Source organism: Dromiciops gliroides, chromosome 5 (assembly GCF_019393635.1).
Source record: "Dromiciops gliroides isolate mDroGli1 chromosome 5, mDroGli1.pri, whole genome shotgun sequence".
Lineage (NCBI taxonomy): Eukaryota > Metazoa > Chordata > Mammalia > Microbiotheria > Microbiotheriidae > Dromiciops > Dromiciops gliroides.
This window is the reverse complement of record NC_057865.1, coordinates 153,725,594-153,745,887: the sequence shown is the minus strand read 5'-3', so window position 1 is coordinate 153,745,887 and position 20,294 is coordinate 153,725,594. Positions and strand designations below refer to the sequence as shown.

The window sequence follows — 20,294 nt, the reverse complement described above, 5'->3', positions numbered from 1 at the left end:
ATAGCCCCTAAGTGTCAGAGCCAGGATTTGTACTCAGGTCTTCAGGTTCAGTGAACTATCAATTCAACCCAGTATATATGTATGTATAGGTATATGTGCATCTTTATATGTATATGTGTCTTTCTCTGTATATACATATTCTGTGCTCTATATAGACATGCATATATATATATTCACACATATATGAATATATGTGTATTCGCACATGAAGAACAAATTAGCAGACACAATTATAACAATAAGAATACATTATTCAGTCATTTTGTGTTGGATAAATTGGATCAAAAATTTATTCATGCAGATTTGGTCACTAAAATAACAAAATGATATGACATTCTTACATTTCTTTAAAAGATAAATTGATTGCTTGGTGACTAAGGTAATATGGAAAGCTTGTGATCAGTATTGTTGGAGAGTGCCCATATTGCTGAAATAAGAGATTCCTGAAATCTGGAGGAAAACATTAAGTTATGATTTGATCCAAAAGAACTGCCTTGTAAAAGAGTTTCTAGTTACAAATTCAAGTGAGATGATCTTAATATTGTAAAAGCATGATTTAGATCACAGAGGTAGAGAACTGCAAGGGACTCCAGAGTTCACTTGATTTTACAGATGAGAAAATAGTTGCTGGGAAGTTTAGTGACTTCCCCAAGGACACACAAGTCATAAGTATCAGAGGCAGGATTTGAATCGAGACCCTCCAACTCCATTGTGCTAGGCAGAAAATCATACTTTATTAATAGTAGTTATAACAAGAGTATACATTTTTCAGAGGGCAACAAGGTACACATTGGAGAGAGAACTTATCTTAGGGCCAAAAAGGCCTGGGAAAAAGTCCTACTTCTGTCCCATTCTGGCTATGTGAATGCCAAAGAAATCACAAACCTAGTTATTGTCCCAAACCTTTATGAAGCTTCAACAAAGCACTTTACAACTATGATCCTCAAAATCATTTTATAAACAGCACAAGGATTAGAATTCCCATTTACTGATGACCAAAGTGACATTTGGAGAAGTTAATTGCATTTCTCCAAGTCACACAGTTAATTGAATCCAGGTCTGACTCCAAGTCAATTGTCCTTTCTATTAGAGGATGCTGATTCCTCAAAGGGGATCATAAGGAAAGCTTTGTAAATTTATAATGGGAGAAGAGGATAAGACATGAAATGAATTGAGGGTGAGAGGAAAACATGCTTGCTAAGTACAGGTGGGTTTTTAAAATATAATTCTCATCACATATTATCCTTTGTATATTTGCTTACTGGTTCAACATCCAGGTATGTCCGATGCTCCTCTTCATTTGGATTTAACCCATCTATAGGTTCCGGCACATCAGGACTTGCATGTAGAAAGTGAGGAAGTGAAATGTACACTGGCTTTTCTAGAAGGAAAAAAAAATGGACATTGATTAAGCCATTTCCTTTTTTGTTTTTTTGTCTGTTTTGGTTTTGGCGGGGCAATGAGGGTTAAGTGACTTGCCCAGGGTCACACAGCTAGTAAGTGTCAAGTGTCTGTGGTTGGATTTGAACTCAGGTCCTCCTGAATCCAGGGCTGGTGCTTTATCCACTGCACCAACTAGCTGCCCCCTAGCCATTTCCTTTTTAAAATCCACAAAAGCTGTTGCAAAATAATTGAAATGGAAAATGCACCTTTGCTTCCAAGTTTCAACCAACAGAAAAAAAAAATACGAAGCATAAATTTCTCATGCTAGTATCAGAAAATAGTGTTCAGAAGTGTCATCCTGAGATTAAATGTTGCAGGGTGGGTAGAACATGGGCCTCTGAGTCAGGAAGGTGGGTTCAAGTGCCACCTCTCATACCTAGAGGATAGGTGACCCTGGTTAAGACCTGAGTAAAAACAAAAATTAATTTATCCTAATCTGTACATTTTTTAACTATGGGCTATATGAAAAATTATATCTGGGCCATAAGTCCAGGCGGGGTCGCCATTCAAATGTAAAAATATTTTAACTAACTGGGCCTAATCTGTGGACTTTTGACTGGCTGGCTATCTGACTGCTATTAATTGCCTAAGCCAGTCTGTTAGGGTCATTTAAAAATTCCCACAACTGCTTCTCCCAAATTGATAAACAGCCTCTTTCCATTTAACAGCAAAGGATTTATTTAGGTGAATAAACTTAGGGATAAAGACAACAAAAGTAAAATAGGACCTCTCAGCATCTCTGTAGCTTCCTCCTCCACTGTCTAACTGCAAACCCCCTCTCTTTCCATACCAGTCTCCGTAGTGTCCTTGTACCAACTGACCTTCTTCTAGCATCCCCTCTTGACCGTCTAACTTCCCTGGGTATATAAAAGGCCTCTCTCCTTGGGAACCCTGGGGCCAAGACCCCGCACACATCAAGCTAATTGGTTAGCCAAAGTAGGGCTGGGGCTGGGGTGTCGAGGGGCCTGTGTGTACCATGACCAGGGCTCCAGGGGAACATACCCCCTGCTGTGCACCTGGGGCCTCCACACAGCCACACTAGGGGCTGGCAGGGGCAAGCCTGGGATCTCCAGGGCAGATCCCTCAGGACGGAGGGAGCTGGGGCTTTTCGCAGCCATCCAGCCTGGGCAGCGCCCCCTAACGCTCCAAGGCCCATGGGGCTTCTCAGCTCAGCCACTGAAGTGGAGGGGGAGGGACGCCAGCCCATCTCACACAGAAAAAAACCCTGAGGGCCTAAAGCTTTTTAATCTCAGCTCAAAGTAAGGGTCCCCAAAATCACAATAAATTCCCCCACCACTTAATTTCTTAGAATCTCCAGGGAACTCTCTAAAACAGAAGGTGGGGGAGCCCATGCTAACCTACATTTGTAGCTCTTTACTTGGATGAATTGACAACTCTGGTCAAATAGATAGTTCTTTTACAAGAAGGTAACTGACTATAGATAAGTTAATGTTCATATTTCACTGAATCCATGATCTCTTCTTTGTGGATATTCTCTTCCAAGGGCATTTGGAGAGTACAATAATCTATTCATACAATTTCATCCTTTGTGATTCTTTTCCATGATTTCCCATGGAAAAATGTTGTGTTAGAGGGCACTTGGTGATAAGTGAAAGTGTTGCTCAATTTCTTAATGCTACCTACTCTTCCTCTATTCAGTTTTGGGCTCCAATCATTATGCATTTTTTAGCATTTTTTTTCCAGACAGATGCACTAATGTATTAATTCAAGGTAGTGACTATCCATCCAATCACACACATTAGTCCAGAAAAATTGTTATTCATCCATTTTCTCTGTCTTTTGTGTATTAGATTTCATGAGCATTTTAGGGACTGATATAATCAATGCATTGCTGTCCACCTCTCCCTTTTAAACTGTTCTTTCATGATAACAATAAACACTTGTAATGAGAATGCTTATCCTACTTTGACACTTGCTTAACACCGATATTCAGAATATCAATGAACAGTTATTTCAATAGCTGCAGTAATGAAACAATTTTTGTATATGGATAAGAGACACTATTAGAAGATAGAGGCTTGAGTACTCTTATTTGTCCAATGATTTTTTTAAACAGAAAAAATTGTAATTAATACATTTAGTGCTTCAAGGTTTGCAAAGTACTTCACAGGTATTATTATTCTCCCAACAATCCTGAGATTATTCCATTTTACAGAGGAGGATATTGAGGCAGACAAAAGTTTAAGTGACTAGCCCATGTTCACATAGTAAGAAAGGATTTGAGGCCATATTTGAACTCAGGCTGACCAGTCTTCTTGGTCCAGTGCTGTATCCACTGTGGAACCTTGCTGGCTCTAACACAATTTTGTTGTTTTTCAGTCATGCCCAAATCTTTATGACCCCCTTGGGGTTTTCTTGACAGAGATATTGGAGTGATTTGCCATTTCTTTGTCTAGCTCATTTTATAGATGAGGAAACTGAGACAAAAAGGGTTAAGTGACTTGCCCAGGATTACACAGCTGGTAAGTATCTGAGGATGGATTTGAACTCAGGAAGATGAATCTTATTGACTCCAGGCCCAGCACCCTTGTATTGTGCTACCTAGGTGCTCCTCTCACATCAATACAACAGTGAACTGTATTCTCAACCTTTCAGGCCAGTTTTGAACTCTGATGATATGGTCAACTATAGGAAATCCTGCCTATTTGCTTCTTATTTTCAGTCAAGGATATCAGGATGCATTTGTAGATCATGTTATCATTCTCATGATGATTTTACTGAAGTAAGAAAGTAGGAAAATTAGTCATTGATACTTATATCCTCTCAATCAGAAAAAATAGTAAGTCCAAGGTATTTTATCAAGTCACTTGGCATTTTCCCCTTTACAGGAATTTTGAAAATTGATCTGTCAATGCTCTAAATCACATCACTTTTCTAACTTCATTTTTTTTCAGGGACCTGGCTACTTTCTCATTTAGCATACTATGGAATGAGATCTCAGTGTCCAAATATAATAAATTCCACCATTCTCAAGAATGAAGCTAGTTTCTTAAATTATTTTAAAAGAAGTTTGCTTCTACTTTTATTTGATGACACTTGTAGTTGAAGGTTTTTTTTTAATTTGGAAGTAATCACTTCAAAATGTGAAAATACAAATGCAAAAATTATGTTCCAAAATGAATTATTTTGAAAATTTCAGAAAATGACCTGCTCAGAAATTGGAAACTGGATTAGAAGATTTTGATCTTCTCTTTCTTTGTTCCATCTCTCTCCTTCTACCCTGAGCCCTTCCTACATGCTTTAACTTCACCCTGGCCCTGCTCCAGACTTCTGATAGTGGAAGAACAAAGTATATGTATTTACAAATACACCTTGCATATACACACATATATGTATATACATATGTATGTATGTATATATATATATATATATGTGTGTGTGTGTGTGTGTGTGTGTGTGTGTGTGTGATACACATAATAACGTACGGAAAAATCCACAAGTAGATTCAGAACATAATAGGTGATTGAAAAAGTTATAGAAATATGTTAGAGATAAATGAATTTTACAAGTGATGTAATTAAATATCAGAGAGACAGGATAATCAGTAAAATCTGGCTCCAAGTCCTATCTCTGACTCATTTTTTATATAACCACAGGAACATTACTTAATATCAGTGCTGCAGGCAACTCTCTAAAGTTCAAAGTTCTTGATTAATTTCTTATCTGTATCACTGGAGAAAACATTCACATCAGATGTTCTATACTCTAATGAAATCACAAGTCCAGAGGAAAAAAAATAATAGTAAGTCTAAATAATCCATGGAGTTGTGGCTTAGAGGATGAACAGGGTGAGAGAGGCACAAGAAGAGGGTCAAGAAATAGCCCAAATGGAAAAGGGCAACTCAGGAAGCACAAGACATTATTCTGAGAGTTACTTTCATTTTAGTCTCATCCTAAAAGGGACATTTGGTAAGAAGACAATCATTTATCTAATAGTAACTACTCATTTTCATGGAATATGATAATCCCATTTTAAATGTGGAGCCCTGCCTTCAAACAAATATTTTAATTACTGTTCTCTACAATTTTTTATCATTTCATCCCATTCAATTTTGGAAATTTAAGATATTTTGGGAATTAAGAAAGTAAATTCTGCATGAGTAGTGTTATTGGTTTATAACAGTAATATTTCACTCACTTTCTTTGCAGCTGCTAATGTCCAGAACACCAGCTGATGTGCAGTTCTTTGAGATAACTTTTTCCGTACAAAAGCAATCATTATCTGGATTTACAACAGGAGATGCAAATGCCTTGGATGGAAGGACAAATCGGTAGACTGGGATCCCTTTTAGATTGACCTCACTTTCAAATTCAGCATAGATTGACCTAAAAGGAGAAAACATATTGCTTTGTTCCAGACACACTTGAAATTCACTTTGCAGATGTTCTTGCATTTCTTCACAACCTTGCCCTTGGCATTTGTAATAAAATACTCTTGTGAAATTTGTAAACTTTGCCTTACCCAGTGATGATAAAATGTGGTTATGAAATGTTATAGCCTTACAAAGACCTCAAACCTGAAGGTGAATTTTTTTTCTTCTTGTCAAATAAGAGAGAACATTGCAAAATTCAGAATTAGAATTCTGATAGTAATTCTTATACTTATATCCTATATAATGGCCACATATTGTTTCAATGTAATTTGTTCAGGACAAAGGGGTTTGTTTTGTTGTTGTTGTTGTTGTTTTTGGTGGGGGGGGGGGAGGGAAATGCCTGTTTAAAAAAACAATTAAAAAATCTGAACTATATTATCAAACAGATTAGCATAACTCCTCAGCATTTATGGAAAACCCTCTGAGTTTTCTTGAAAAGCATATTTGTTGCTGGACAGGTGCTGGATGTAAAAATAATGATGATGGGGGCAGCTAGGTGGCACAGTAGATAGAGCACCGGCCCTGGAGTCAGGAGTACCTGAGTTCAAATCCGGCGTCAGACACTTAACACTTATTAGCTGTGTGACCCTGGGCAAGTCACTTAACTCCAATTGCCTCACTAAAAAGAAATAATGCTACTGATGGTGGTGGTGGTGGTGGTAGTGGTGGTAGTGGTGGTAGGTTAAGGAAAAAGAGTCATTTTCTTTTAAACTGTCATCTGATAACACTCTCCTACTTCTGAGATCAAGGTAATGCACCCTGACCTCTTTCAGCATTCTTCCTCTATACTTCACAATGGGTTTTGACACATTTTTCTTATCTACAGGGAAGAATGTGTCTTCTCTTTGTAAATATTAATACCTCACCTTGATAACTGGCCCCATCTCCTTCAATAGGAAGATAGGACTGGGTTCCAAACAGTCCTACTCTCTCCTGTCTAGTCAATTTTTCCTCCTCCATAGTCTCTTTCCCTTCCATTTGCAAACATGCTTATAGTTTCCTCATCCTAAAAGACCTGGCCTTTATTTTTCCCCTTTCATGGCCAACATTTCTTGAAAGATTATTCCATGTTCATTGTCTCTGCTTCCTCCCCATTTACTTAGCTCTCAGTCCCTTAATATCTGGCTTCCAGCCCTATCACTCAAGTGAAATTGTGTCCTCAAAGGTCAATAACCTCATGCTACGCTTTGTTAGCCCATCCTCCTCTGCTTTGCAGAGGCATTTGGCCCTGCTGATCAAGCCCTTCTTGTTGATAAGCTCCTATCTTATTTACATGGTGCTGCATGATCCCAACTTTCTATCTGCTTCACTTACAATTTCATTGTTTCATGTGATGGTATTTCCTTCCACTTCTTACCTCCCAATATAAGGTCTGTACTGAGGTTTTTTTTTTTTAATTTTTTTACTTCTTCCCTTCTTCCCTGCTTCTTTATATACTCCTCCTTTGGGAATCTCATCTACTCTCCTTTACTATAAATATCACTTTTATTCAGGTGATTTCTAAATCATCATCTTTGATTTCTAACTACCCATCGGTCACATCTCCCTGTATTTATACTCAGAAAACCAAATTCAACATGCCCCTAGAGAGAAAGATTTGTCATTCCCTCCAATCCTGTACCTCTTCCTGACTTTCCCAGATTTGTTCATGGAGCCACATGTTTCCAGTCACATAGGCTTATAACCTTGCATTGCCTTTGTCTCTTCCCTCTCCTTTCCCTCATTCATTCAGATGTCAAGGGATGTTCATTTTCCCTATGATACCTCTTGTAAATTTTTCTTTTTCTTTCTGTTTTAAGTGTCACTATCCTGGCAGAGATACTTTTTATCACAAACCTGGGTTAGAGTTCTAATCTATCTCTCTGCTTCCAATCTTATCCACCTCCAAAATATTTCTTACACTACTTCCAGATTGATCTTCTGATTCAAATATCACTCTTCTGTAAAATGAGGTTTAATGGTAATCTGCTGACCAATAATTTTGAGTAATCTTCTTTGTTTAGCAGTCAAAGTATTCCATGGTCTGGATTCACATTCCTTTCTAGGTTTGTCTTACAAATCATTATTTAACGTACTAACCAGCTGTTTTGACATTGTCCGAGTTATTCTCAGTCCTTCCTTAAGCATCTTTAGAATTTCTGCTTTGCCATATTTTCCCCAATACTTAGAATGTTGTCCCATTCCCCACCCTTAAAATATCTACCCAATAAAATCATACATATATTATACTTTTAATTAGTAGCTGTCCCTCATGCATGACATTAATTCATTATCACCTCCCTCCACCTCTTACAATCCCTAGTTTCTTCCAGACTAAGCATACATGTTTCCTTCTATATGAAACCGTTCCATATCTTTTTCAAATTATCTTATATTCTTTTTGTATACAATTTGAATAAGCAAATACTTGTGCATGTTTTTTTGTTTGTTAGTTTTTTTATGGGGCAATGAGGGTTAAGTAACTTGCCTAGGGTCACACGGCTAGTAAGTGTCAAGTGTCTGAGGCTGGATTTGAACTTAGGTCTTCCTAAATCCAGGGCTGGTACTTTATCCACTGTGCCACCTAGCTGCCCCCCACATGTACACGTTTTCCTTCATTGGCTAGAATGTAAGCCGCTCAAGGGCAAGGATCATCTTTTTGTCTTTTTATGCCCTGTCCCCAGCACCTAAGATATATCCAATTAATGCTTGATAATTGATACAAATGCTTCCTCTAGGTGCAGCTAGGTGGCACAGTGGATAGAGCACTGACCTTGGATTCAGGAGGACCTGAGTTCAAATCCGGCCTCAGACATCTGACACTTACTAGCTGTGTGACTCTGGGCAAGTCACTTAACCCTCATTGCCCTGCCAAAAACAAACAAACAAACAAACAAACAAACAAATGCTTCCTCTAACTTATTATTTTTAAGAGCTGGATTACTGGTATCTGGCTTGAGAGGGGAAAGGCGGCGTAGTTATGTATTTGGAAATTATGGTGATGTATAAACAGAAGTTATCAATGAATGTTTAAAAATAGATATAAATTCTCTATATCCTTCAGGATTTAACTTCCATATTCCCTCTTCCACAGGTTTTCCCAATTCTCTAAGCCAGTGAATAATTCATCTCAGATGTCTAATAAGCCTTCCCATTTCTCTTTATTCTAATTTGTATTACAGTCTTGTAAGTATGGGTCTCCTTTCCCCACTACATTATAAGATCTTTGGGGGCAGGAATGTCTTATATATGAATCTTTTTCAGTGCCTTCCACAATTATTTCTGCATAACAGATGCTTTATGAATGCTGGCCATGTTTTAATAGAAGATATAGAGGTAACAAAGACATTCTGAGTTTCATAAACCTGAAAATGCATTGGTCCAAAGGAAGAACAGAAAAAATAGTGACCTTTTTTCAGATGATTCAAGAATTAATATTTTGGGTCCTTAAAGAGTAGATACATACTGCTGAGTCCTCTGTTCCTGTACTTTCTTTCTTTCTTTTTTCTTTCTTTGGTGAGGCAATTGGGGTTAAGTGACTTGCCCAGGGTCACATAGCTAGTAAGTGTTAAGCGTCTGAGGCCAGATTTGAACTCAGGTCCTCCTGAATCCAGGGTCAGTGCTCTATCCACTGTACCACCTAGCTGTCCCTGTTCCTGTACTTTCAAAAAGTCAAGCAAAATCTCTCAAACTGTGTGTAATTCAATTAATATTGATTGATTTAATAGATACTAGGTATTATAGGAGATATAAAAAAAGACAGAGTCTCTGACATCAAGCTGCTTATAGAAATCTAGTAGAAAAAAATGCTTTAAAAATATATATACACATACACCCCCCCCACTAATATGGTTTCTTTAGCTTTATACTAATCATTTGGGGGAAAATGAACGTAATTCTGAAATGATATTTAAAGAAATACCCTCAGTCTTACCGGCAAATATCAGAGGAAAAGAACCTCAGTATCCTGGTCTTCTCCACAAAAGGAGGAAATGAGGCTGCATCTGTTTTTCAAACAATAGAAAGATAAAGTGGAAAACTAATCAGATTTTTCTGGGTGGAGTATTATGTGCATGCTAGAAAAAAATTGTCTTATAGACAAAACCTAAATTCATGTCTTTTTCATGTGTGAATCAATATTTTTCTGCTATTAAAGTGAATTTAAGAATTTTGAAAATGCATGGAAAATCATAATTTTGTCTTATAGAAAGTAGATAATCGTGGTTGTTAAAAAAGAAAAAAGCATCTGAGAATTTGGTATACAGTCATTGGCTCATTGAATAAGCATTTTAGCTTCCTCTAGAAGCTGCAACATATTTTTGATAATGTTTTGTTTGTCCTAGAAGCTATTATATAATCATTGAAAATAGGTATAAAACTCTCGCTAGATGAAAGTCTTCTATTTAAGAACTTGGAAATTTAACTACTGAAAAGCAAAAACCAAGGCATTCTGTATGTTCACTCTCCCAGCCGTAACTTAGATACTTATTGACTACATACCATAGCAAAGCACTGCTGGTAAAATGCATATATACATACATTTGTATGAAACAAAATTATACACAACACAGTATAAAATATTTATTATTTTTGACCCAAAGAAATCAATTTTCTTTTTAATATAATGTTATCACCAATACTGGCTACTGTTTACTGGCCATGGTTAAAGAAATAGACTATCATTGATCATTTGTCCTTAATTTTTTTATGTTTCCTGCCTACCCATCTTCATTCCAGTGTCTAGATTTGGAAAATGCTAAAGGAAATGATTCTTTGAGACATAAGGGAACAATTATAAATCCTTTGCCATTTTTACTTAATCTGGACACTTCAGGGAATAGAGCTGTACAGCGGCCTGTTCAATAACTACGCCTAATTAGTAAAGGCACATTTCACAGTTGTGATGCAAAAAGAACTATAAATAAAGGAAATAACATTAATGAATATTTACACCAGTTGCTACAAAGATTCTTATCAAATTTGATAATTTGACTTCCCCATTAAATTATTTATACTCACTGAAGAGAAGAAGGAATGGGAAAGTGTCTTCAGTGAAAGGACAGCTATTGAAAAACTTGTTTTCCTAAGTTTGGTTCCCCTTGGTGCTGTTACTAAGAAAATATCCTCCAGGGACTTAATCTTGGTCCTCTGTTCTGTCCCCATTTATTCCTGCATCTTTTCCATATTTTCCTTAGACTTTTCTCTTAAGTATCTTTTTCTAGGAGTGATATTTTTGGATTATTCCCATGGTCTTTCCTAGAGAGTGCCTCTCAACATGGATCAAAATGTTGCTTGTTTTATTATTAAGGGAAGTTTTCTCCTTTAGGAAAAAGACGTGACATTTAAAGATAATGCAGGATACTTTTTTATTTACAGAAATATAATTTCAGAGAAATTATTTTAGCCAGTCATACTGGGCCACTTCAAATTTCATTTACCATAACAACTTCAACCAAAACTCAGAATGTTTATTGACATTTATTACAATAACATGCCTACAGATTTGATATAAAGGTTAGACTTATATGTTCATTCATTAGGAGTTTGGGAATAACAGAGACAAGGAAAACTTGCCAAAGAAACCAGAATCACTTTTCAGAAAGACAAAAACTCCTGAGAGCCAGGAACTGAGATATCATACAAAGCTCAGCACTGCCTTATTCTTATATTTTCCAATTGAGGTAAATAGATAGGGACTGTGCCGGTGATTTCATTGTTAAAAGGAACTCCTAATGTTGTAGACTGGCACCTTCCCTGCAGCTTCTAAGACAGAAAGTTGTCTAGAGCAACAAGAGATGATGTGTTCTGGGACTTGAACTTGGATTTTTTTGACTCCAAGGCCACGTCTCTATCATGCTGCCTCCATGTTGCCTCTGTTGACAAATTCAATAGCTTTGTTCTCTTTCCTTGCTCTCCTGACTCATGCTTTACACTGACCACAAGATTATAGGGTCAGATCTAAAACAGAAAGTTCAAAGACCCATCCAATGCAAGCCTCCCATTTAAAAGAAGTAAACACTGAAGCTCAGAGCAGGGAAGTTAATTGACTTCCCCAGTCACAGAAGAACTAAGTATCAGAGGAAGAATCTGAACCCAGGATTGCTGACTCCAGGGTTAATATTCTTCACAGTGAACCCTGATAATTCTCTCATTATGGATAAATCTTGGGTGTTAATTTCCTTAGAAATAATTCCCACTAACATCCCCAAAACTGAAAGCTCTGCCCTAGTTCCTATCACCTTATACAATTATGTTGCCTCCCTTTATCAACTCAAACCTTCTAGTACTAGTTTTCTGGCTTCCCTGTTGACACTGAAAATGATTTAGAATGTCTAATTTTAATGTATCTCTTACATAATTAGATAATTACAATATGGAAAGATATATTTCTCCAATTTTTACTGATCCCCCTCCCTTATATCTGGCTATTTAAAATAGATGTGTCATATTTTGCCATTTCATTCATTCTTCCTTGGTTTCAAAACTCAGATGGTAACATCTTTGCATTTGAATAATTATCCTGATTTCCCATTCTTTCAAGTCCATGTTATTATCTCTATAAATTTTTGAAAGAAATATGAACACATATCTAACACTTCCACATTCTATATTGTTGTTACTAGGAAGAGGATTCTCTTAAGGAAAGATCTTTAATTTTTTTAAAGGACTCAGGTAAAGCTGTGAGTTCATCAAGGTTTGAGCCTTTGGATGTCATCAAAATATCAAAAGATTCATTAAAATTCTTGCCATTAATATTCGTCCTTACCTGTGCCATTGATCATGTTACAGTAACCCGTCCAATATGAGAGATTCCTAGAACAGAAGATATTCCAATGAGCCAACTTAGTTACTTTGTGTGTATCTCTTTTGCAAAAATATTTCAGACTTAGTGGGGAAAGCTGTAAATGACAGACTACAGAATTCTAACCGATTAGAGCATCTAATATTCAGAATGGACAGGGAAAGTTATGAAATGATTATTACTTGAATTTTCAATTAGACTTGGAAAATATGGGTAAAGGATATGAAAGTAAACTGGAACTCTTATAGATTAAGAAAAAAACATTAGAGGAGTTAAGCTTTGCATATTGAAGCTATAGAAGTGCACAATTTCTACTCTTTTAAAAAAATTTAACCCCTGTTCTAACTGGGATGATTTGTGGGTAATACAGAGAATTAATTTGTGCCTATATAAAAAAGGACCTGCACAATACAAACATGCATTCAATGCCTTATATATCACATATCTCCTTCTGTATGTTTTCAGTCTGACCACTACTTCCAGTCATAGAAAGATTGCCTAGTGTGGATTCCCTCTACCAATGATGATAAGATGCCACTTTTGAACTGAAAGTCTCAGATAACTGTTTAAGATACTAAAAGGTTAAGTGAGTCGGCACTTGAACACATGCTAGCTCTCTACCACACCATATTGCTTTTAATTCTCAATCTTACAGGTTCTATTTTGTTCCCTATCTTCCTTGAACCTCCCTGACATTGCATGTAAGATCAAAGATCCAGAGATGGAAGAAACCTCAGAGGCCATCTAATGCAACCCTTCCATTTGGTAAATGAGGAAACTGAGATGCAGGGGAGTTAAAGGATTTGCCCAGGGCTAGTAGAGCTAGTATAACAAGTTAGGCTAATATCGAAGTGTGTGCTCTACATAGACACAACTTATTACCTGGTAAGCACTATAAAAAATGAAAGCTTACTACCAGGAAAAAAATTATTTTGCAGTGATGACTAAGCCACATTGAATAAACAAATGCTTGGGTTCTACTTTTTCTATATTATCTTACTATGCTAACACTTTTAAATGGACCAAAGTTTTCCTGACTCCATGATTTTTAAAACAATATTTTCCAACTTACTCAGACTAAGAAATTAAACTGCTATTAAAATCTGAAACGTATATCCTTATTTTAAGAAGGAGTCCAAACACTTTCTCATTTATGGTTAGCCTTCTCTTTACCATCAAGATTCCTCTACAAATTGTTACATATTAGATAGAAACCATGAGATTATTTTCCCATGATGAGCCTACCAATGGAAAGAACTCTGTCCCTGATAGGTTCAAACACTAGAGAAATGACTATCAAAATAGTGATTTTAAGGGGAAAAAAAGATGAATTTGGGTCAGTGGTTATTTACATGTGATAAATTATTTTCTTACTCCTTTTATTTCATATTTTTCAGCAACAATTTTCCCAACTATTTGTAATGATAAATTGACCAGGAGCAAGTTTTTTTAGGGGGTAACTAAATGGTTCAATGGATGCTTGGCCTAGAATAAGGAAGACCTGAATTCAAATCCAGCCTTAGACACTTAATAGCTCTGTGACCCTGAGTAAATCATTTAATTCTGCCTCAGTTTCCTCATCTGTAAAATGAGCTGGAGAAGGAAATATCAAACCACTCCAGTATCTTTGCCACAAAAGCCCCAAATGGAGTAATAAAGAGTCAGACATGACTGAAATGACTGAACAACAACCCAAGTTGTTACAAAGCTTTTCATCTCACTGAATCTAATCCTAAGTCTTTATTTATTCTCTTTGCTCCTAGTTCTTTCCTCTGTAAGCATAGATCTAATTTCTCTTCCATATCAAAATCTTTCTAATAATTGAATATGCCCATCTTATGTTCCTGGCTTTGCCCAATTTTTTTTCCTTTTCTATTTTTAAGAAATCATTACATGGAACTTTGGGAATCCCTTTTTGGTTGATATCCTCCCTAATGTAATCAAGATTTCCAGTGAATTCAGGAGCATTTTGCCTGAGACTCTGCTAATTGGTGGAAAGAAAGCTGATGCAACCCTTCATGCCTGTGTGAAGGGTGAAGTTATTTGGCAAGAAAGCTATGAGGAAAAGATATAGTCTTCATTCCTTCCTCTAGTGGTATGTGTGTGTATTTATGTATGTGTATGTGTGTGTACATACACACACATATTTGGAGGAGAAAGAGAAAAGCTGTCGTGGACATACAGGAGAAGCCAACTCTTCACTCTTCAGCTCCTCATCACGACCCTAATTTCAACCTAGCTTCCATAGAGACTATGGGGAATTTCCCCTTGGTTGAAATTACACCCTCTCTTGAATGAATGTGATTTTGCTTACATTTGAATAACTCATTCACACTTCCATATTTTGTCATCTATTCTAATCTGTGAGACTATTTCTTTCTAATCTGTTTTAATAAATGTATTTACTTCCTTTTCAGTATTAGTGAAGGTCTTTGGTGAAACCATCAATTGGCAGAAAGGGGTCAAACTGGTAGGGGAAAGGTTTAGGTGCCTTTATCCTTAAGAAATAGTGGTCAGGGGAGCAGTTGGTGGTATGGTGGATAAAGCACTGGCACTGGATTCAGGAGGACCTCAGTTCAAATGCGGTCTCAGACACTTGACACTTACTAGCTGTGTGCCCCTGGGCAAGTCACTTAACACTCATTGCAAGAGAGAGAGACAGAGACAGAGAGAGAGAGAGAGAGAGAAGGAAAGTGACTTTTTTTTTAACCATTCATGCCCCTAGACCAACAACATTTAGGTAGGCAAATAGATATTATTCTAGAATTCTAGTCTGGTACTTCCTCTCTCAGAGGAAGGCAAAAAGATCATCCTTGTCACTCCTTCTTATGCTCTATTCAAGTAAAGATTTATAGTATCCCTTTCAGACGTATAGGCAAGATTCCAGATGTATCTAACATTGCCTCCCCTGAACCTTTTAACACATCCTTATATACTTACTTAAACAATTTGAGCTCAACCTTACACTAAAATGTGGTGTTCATAACTGAACAGAATATTCCACCTGTAGTCTGACCACGTCAAAGTATAGCAAGACAACAATCTTCTACATACCAAGCACTGTTCCTCTTAATTCAAACTGAACTCACATGGCTTTTGGGGGTTATCATGATATATTATTGATGTATATCAACTTTCAGTCCACTAAATGCTCCTTTCTCCCAGGTTTTTCTTATATGAATTTTTAACAGGGCCCATAAATATCTTCCAGTGAAATCATACAGTCAAGAAATTAAAACATTTGCCTAGTAGAGTAGAAAATATGGAGCAAGGAAGTGACCAATTTCTTTTCTTAGCTAAATATAAGAAAAGATAACCATGTTTTCTATCTCCAAAGTTAAATTACAAATCAGATAGATCATAAATGTTCCGATAAATTATGTTCTAACCCTTATTTCACACTAATTCTACTTTTGCACTATCAAAAGAAGGCACAGCCCAATCAATATAGAAATACTAGGTTACTTTTTCTTAATTGAGTTTTATACACTTTCCACATCATTTGTGGCTACATGTGGCAATAGGGAAAAGCCCAAAGAATAGCATTTCCTACGTTTCTTCCTAAATCCAGAGAAGAGGACTACTTTATAGGCAAATACAACCTGTCAATCAATGTGGTGGCACAAATACAGAAAGGAAGAATAATCTTATAAGGGATTCTCAGTGGCAACACTGCACTTAAGAAAACATGATAATTCACTCAATCATGTTTAGACACACTCAAGTTGAATAATGCCAATGAATATATCCCATTGTGGTAGCTTCAACAAAGTTCAAACCAATTAGCTGAATTTTTGTATAAAATAAAATTAGCTATTCAATCCAATTTTTCATTTTTCAACTTGCTGTTGTAGTTTTAAAAACAAAACAAAACAAAACAAAAAGAAAACAGGTTCAGCCCAAGAACTGAGTTTGTACTTAGAAAATATGATTATCTTTAAAACTTCCAAACTTAAACAATCCCTCAAAATGTTTTAGATATACACAGGTAGAAATAACATGGTCTCTTGGGGGCAGATAGGTGGTACAATGGATAAAGCACTGGCCCTTGATTCAGGAGGACCTGAGTTCAAATTTGGCTTCAGACACTTAACACTTAATTAGCTGTGTGGCCTAAGGCAAGTCACTTAATCCTCATCGCCCCCCACAAAAACGAAAGAAAGAAAGAAAGAACATGGTCTCAATGAAAAGCCACATACTTGCTATCTTTATAAGAATCAATTATGGCAACTTTGCTTATGTCATCTTTTCCACTGTAGACTTTGTAAACTCCATCTGCTGTATTGTTGTACTGCAAAAAAAGACAAAAGAGAGAAATTTATTTATGCAATGTCACTTTTTAAAGCTGTATAATGGTAGGGAATAATTTTTAATGAAAATTGTGACTTTTCATTTGATATACAAATTAAAGCAAATGAAAATCTTCAAGAAATTCAAAGTCCATGGTCTATTAAATTTAAACACAGTATTCTAACCAGCTTAATGAAATGAAGATCTAAGAATGAAATAGTCTTGTTTTGTTTAGAAGGCAAATTAATTGTTTGCTAATAGAATGAAAAACAGAGTAAATAGAGAACTATGAAGGAGGAAGGAAACAATACAAATTGATAAAAAAAAAAGATCTCAATTAAAATTTGAAATGCAATAAAATAGAAAAAAGACCAAAGTATAATCAAGATGGTTTCCAGTATATGATAATGGTTATATTGGGTGCTAAAGCAAAAGGGCCAATTGTATTCCTTGTTCACTTAACATCATTAGCATAATTCTGATGATTTCCCTGCATTTGTGGTTCTTTCCATTATTTCAACAATACATTTATTAGGAGTTCTTAAAAATCTCTGGTACTAGTTCTCTATAATATAACATTAAAAGTCACAATAATTCAAATGAATATCAATGAATTTTCTTCACCCACCCACAAGATATAAAGAACTCTGAATATTTGTTACTTACAGGATAGAATAGTCCAACTGTCGTATCAACAGGGTTGGGAACCAACTTGAGGAATGGATCTGTATAGCCCCACAATAATTCTTTTAAGGTTCTGACTTGGAACATAGATGATTTTGACTTCTTGATAAGTGAATTTAATAACATCTGGACAAAGGTATTTGGATACAGAATGGGCGCAGCCTATAAATAAAATAAAAATTAAAATCTAACAAAGATTGCATTATATTAACCTTTAATGGAATTGACAGCCTTTATTTAAGACTGCTACTAAATCTTGTCAAGACCAAAAAATTTAGGTCACCAAATCCACTGAAACCAGGGCTACTTGAATAAACATAAACTAACAAGGAACCAGACTATTTTAGCCTCAGTTATTATTGCTGTTTGCTGCAGTTAATACAATCTAATGCTTTTGTAATCCAGTGTTGGTGACCACAGAACTGATCTGGTGATATGCACAGCCCCAAGTGATAATAAGTAAACTAACTATTGTTAATTTGGGGGTAAGAGGAGGAAAGTTGGGATTCATTTTCTGCCATTTACTTCTGTATATATAATTATTTCAATAGCCTTGTAATTGGCATCTATTTTTTCCAGTTCTGATGTATTCTTCATACTAATTCCAAAAGAATAATTAATAAACCTGTTCTTTCTTTTACGTTCATAATTTTACCTCAATTTAAAAAATGTGTTAATAGTTCTCCATGATTATAGGATTAAGTCAAAACTCCTCATCCTGGCATTTAATATTCTCCAAAACTACACACATTGTATTTATGCAATCTCATCCTCTGCTTCTTTATTTGAGACTTTAAATCAAGACAGAACCTAAATACACCATGCTCATGTTCTTATGTTTTTTAAGCTTAGTCATATTTTTCCCATCCTTGAAGATTTCTTTCCAAATCCAGTGAGGCTTCCCTTTCAAAATTCCAATATTTTACACTAGCTGAATAATGCTAATGATGTTAATCTTGGTGTCACAAATTGAGAATTGCAAAGGCCTTGGCAGGATCATCTTGTTCAATCACCTCACTTTATAGAATAGGTTGTTGTTGTTTTTCCTTTGTTCTTGAAGAAGACCATGACGTTGGGATGATGTTGTGACTTGCAATGAATTGAATATTTTTAAGTGAAGCAGGTCTGTGCAGTCTCCAGCCTCACTCTCTCCTCCAGAGTCATCTGGATCCAGTGGCAAGATATATATGAGATTCACTGGATATGGCCCTGGATTAAAGTATCCCTTTCAGAGGTATAGGCAAGATTCCAGACATAGCTAACATAGCCTTCCCTGAACCTTTCAGCACATCCCTATATATTTAAACAACTTGAGTACAACCTAACATTAAAATGGAGTATTCAGAACTGAACTGAATATTCTACCTGTGTTCTTACCAGGTCAAAGTATAGCAAGGCTACAAACTTCTGCATACTAAACACTGCCTCTTAATTTTATTTATTTATTTATTTATTTATTTATTTATTTATTTATTCATTCATTTATTCATTTATTCATTTATTCATTTATTCATTCATTTATTTATTTATTTATTTATTTATTTATTTATTTATTTATTTATTTATTTATTTATTTATTTATTTATTTATTTATTTATTTATTTTTGGGTGAGGCAATTGGGGTTAAGTCACTTGCCCAGGGTCACACAGCTAGTAAGTATTAAGTGTCTGAAGCTGAATTTGAATTCAGGTCCTCCTGACTCTAGGGCCAGTGCTCTATCACTGTGCCACCTAGCTGCCCCTTGTGCCTCTTAATTCAAACTAAACTCACTTTAGTTTTTTTGGGGGGTTTTCATGATACATTATTGATGCATATCAGCTTTCAGTGTACTGAATGCTTCCTTTTCCCAGGTCTTTCTTACGTGATTTTTTTAAACAGGGCCCATAAACGTATTCCAGGGAAATCATATAGTCAAGAAATTAAAACATTTGCCAAGTAGAATGGAAAATATGGAGCACGGAATTGGCCAATTAATTAATTAATTGATTGAGCAACTGGGGTTAAGTGACCTGCCCAGTGTCAGACAGTTAGTGTGTCTGAGGTGAGATTTGAACTCAGGTCCTCCCAACTTCAGTGCCAGTACTCTATCCAGTGCACCACCTAGCTGCCAATATGGTAGGAAAATGAAGCCCAGGGAAATTCAATGATTTACCCAAAGTCAGTATAGTATAAATGGAAGACCTTTTTGTAGAATAGAAAAGAAATAAATTAATAAATTTGAGAAAGGAGGCAAGAACAACCCTGAATAAATCATTATCCCATTCTGAGGCTTGAATTTATTTTTCCCAATCACATCTTTTGTTTTGATTTTTTTTAAATTACACATGCTATAATGACTCATTTTAAAGACTAGTATTCAGGAATTATATTAATACATATATTTTGGGTAAACTGTATTATAACAGGTCAGGATTTTTTTTTAAACCTGCTTTATACTGGAATTAACAACAAGCTGACTCTAAAGGAATCCTAGGAGATTTACAAATAAATTGTGTTATCACTTGCCACTCCATCTCACCCTTTCCCCCCACCCCTGGCCCATGCCAACAAACGTACTGCAACAGCAAGATTGAGGACAGTAAAGCTGTCATTTTCTGTTCCAACTGACAGTTCACGTACAAAGATGGCACCATTGGGCTGCAAAAAAGAAACTGTGTTGTCTGCATTGTGAGTTAGATTTTCCTTGGCTAGATAGCGGACT

At 36.0% G+C, this 20,294-nt stretch overlaps 1 protein-coding gene across 4 annotated transcripts in view; it reads right to left on the bottom strand.

The window, feature by feature from the left end:
- Positions 1-20,294, bottom strand: part of CD36 (CD36 molecule) — a 125,845-nt gene that overhangs the window by 8,938 nt on the left and 96,613 nt on the right. For all 4 annotated transcript variants that reach the window (XM_043966260.1, XM_043966259.1, XM_043966258.1 and 1 more), the window contains 7 exons: positions 20,150-20,294; positions 17,575-17,754; positions 16,818-16,909; positions 12,583-12,629; positions 9,751-9,820; positions 5,603-5,790; positions 1,263-1,381 (listed from right to left, as the gene is read on the bottom strand). In XM_043966260.1, coding sequence (XP_043822195.1) covers positions 1,263-1,381; positions 5,603-5,790; positions 9,751-9,820; positions 12,583-12,629; positions 16,818-16,909; positions 17,575-17,754; positions 20,150-20,294 — 841 coding nt within the window. The remainder of the gene's footprint in view (positions 1-1,262; positions 1,382-5,602; positions 5,791-9,750; positions 9,821-12,582; positions 12,630-16,817; positions 16,910-17,574; positions 17,755-20,149) is intronic.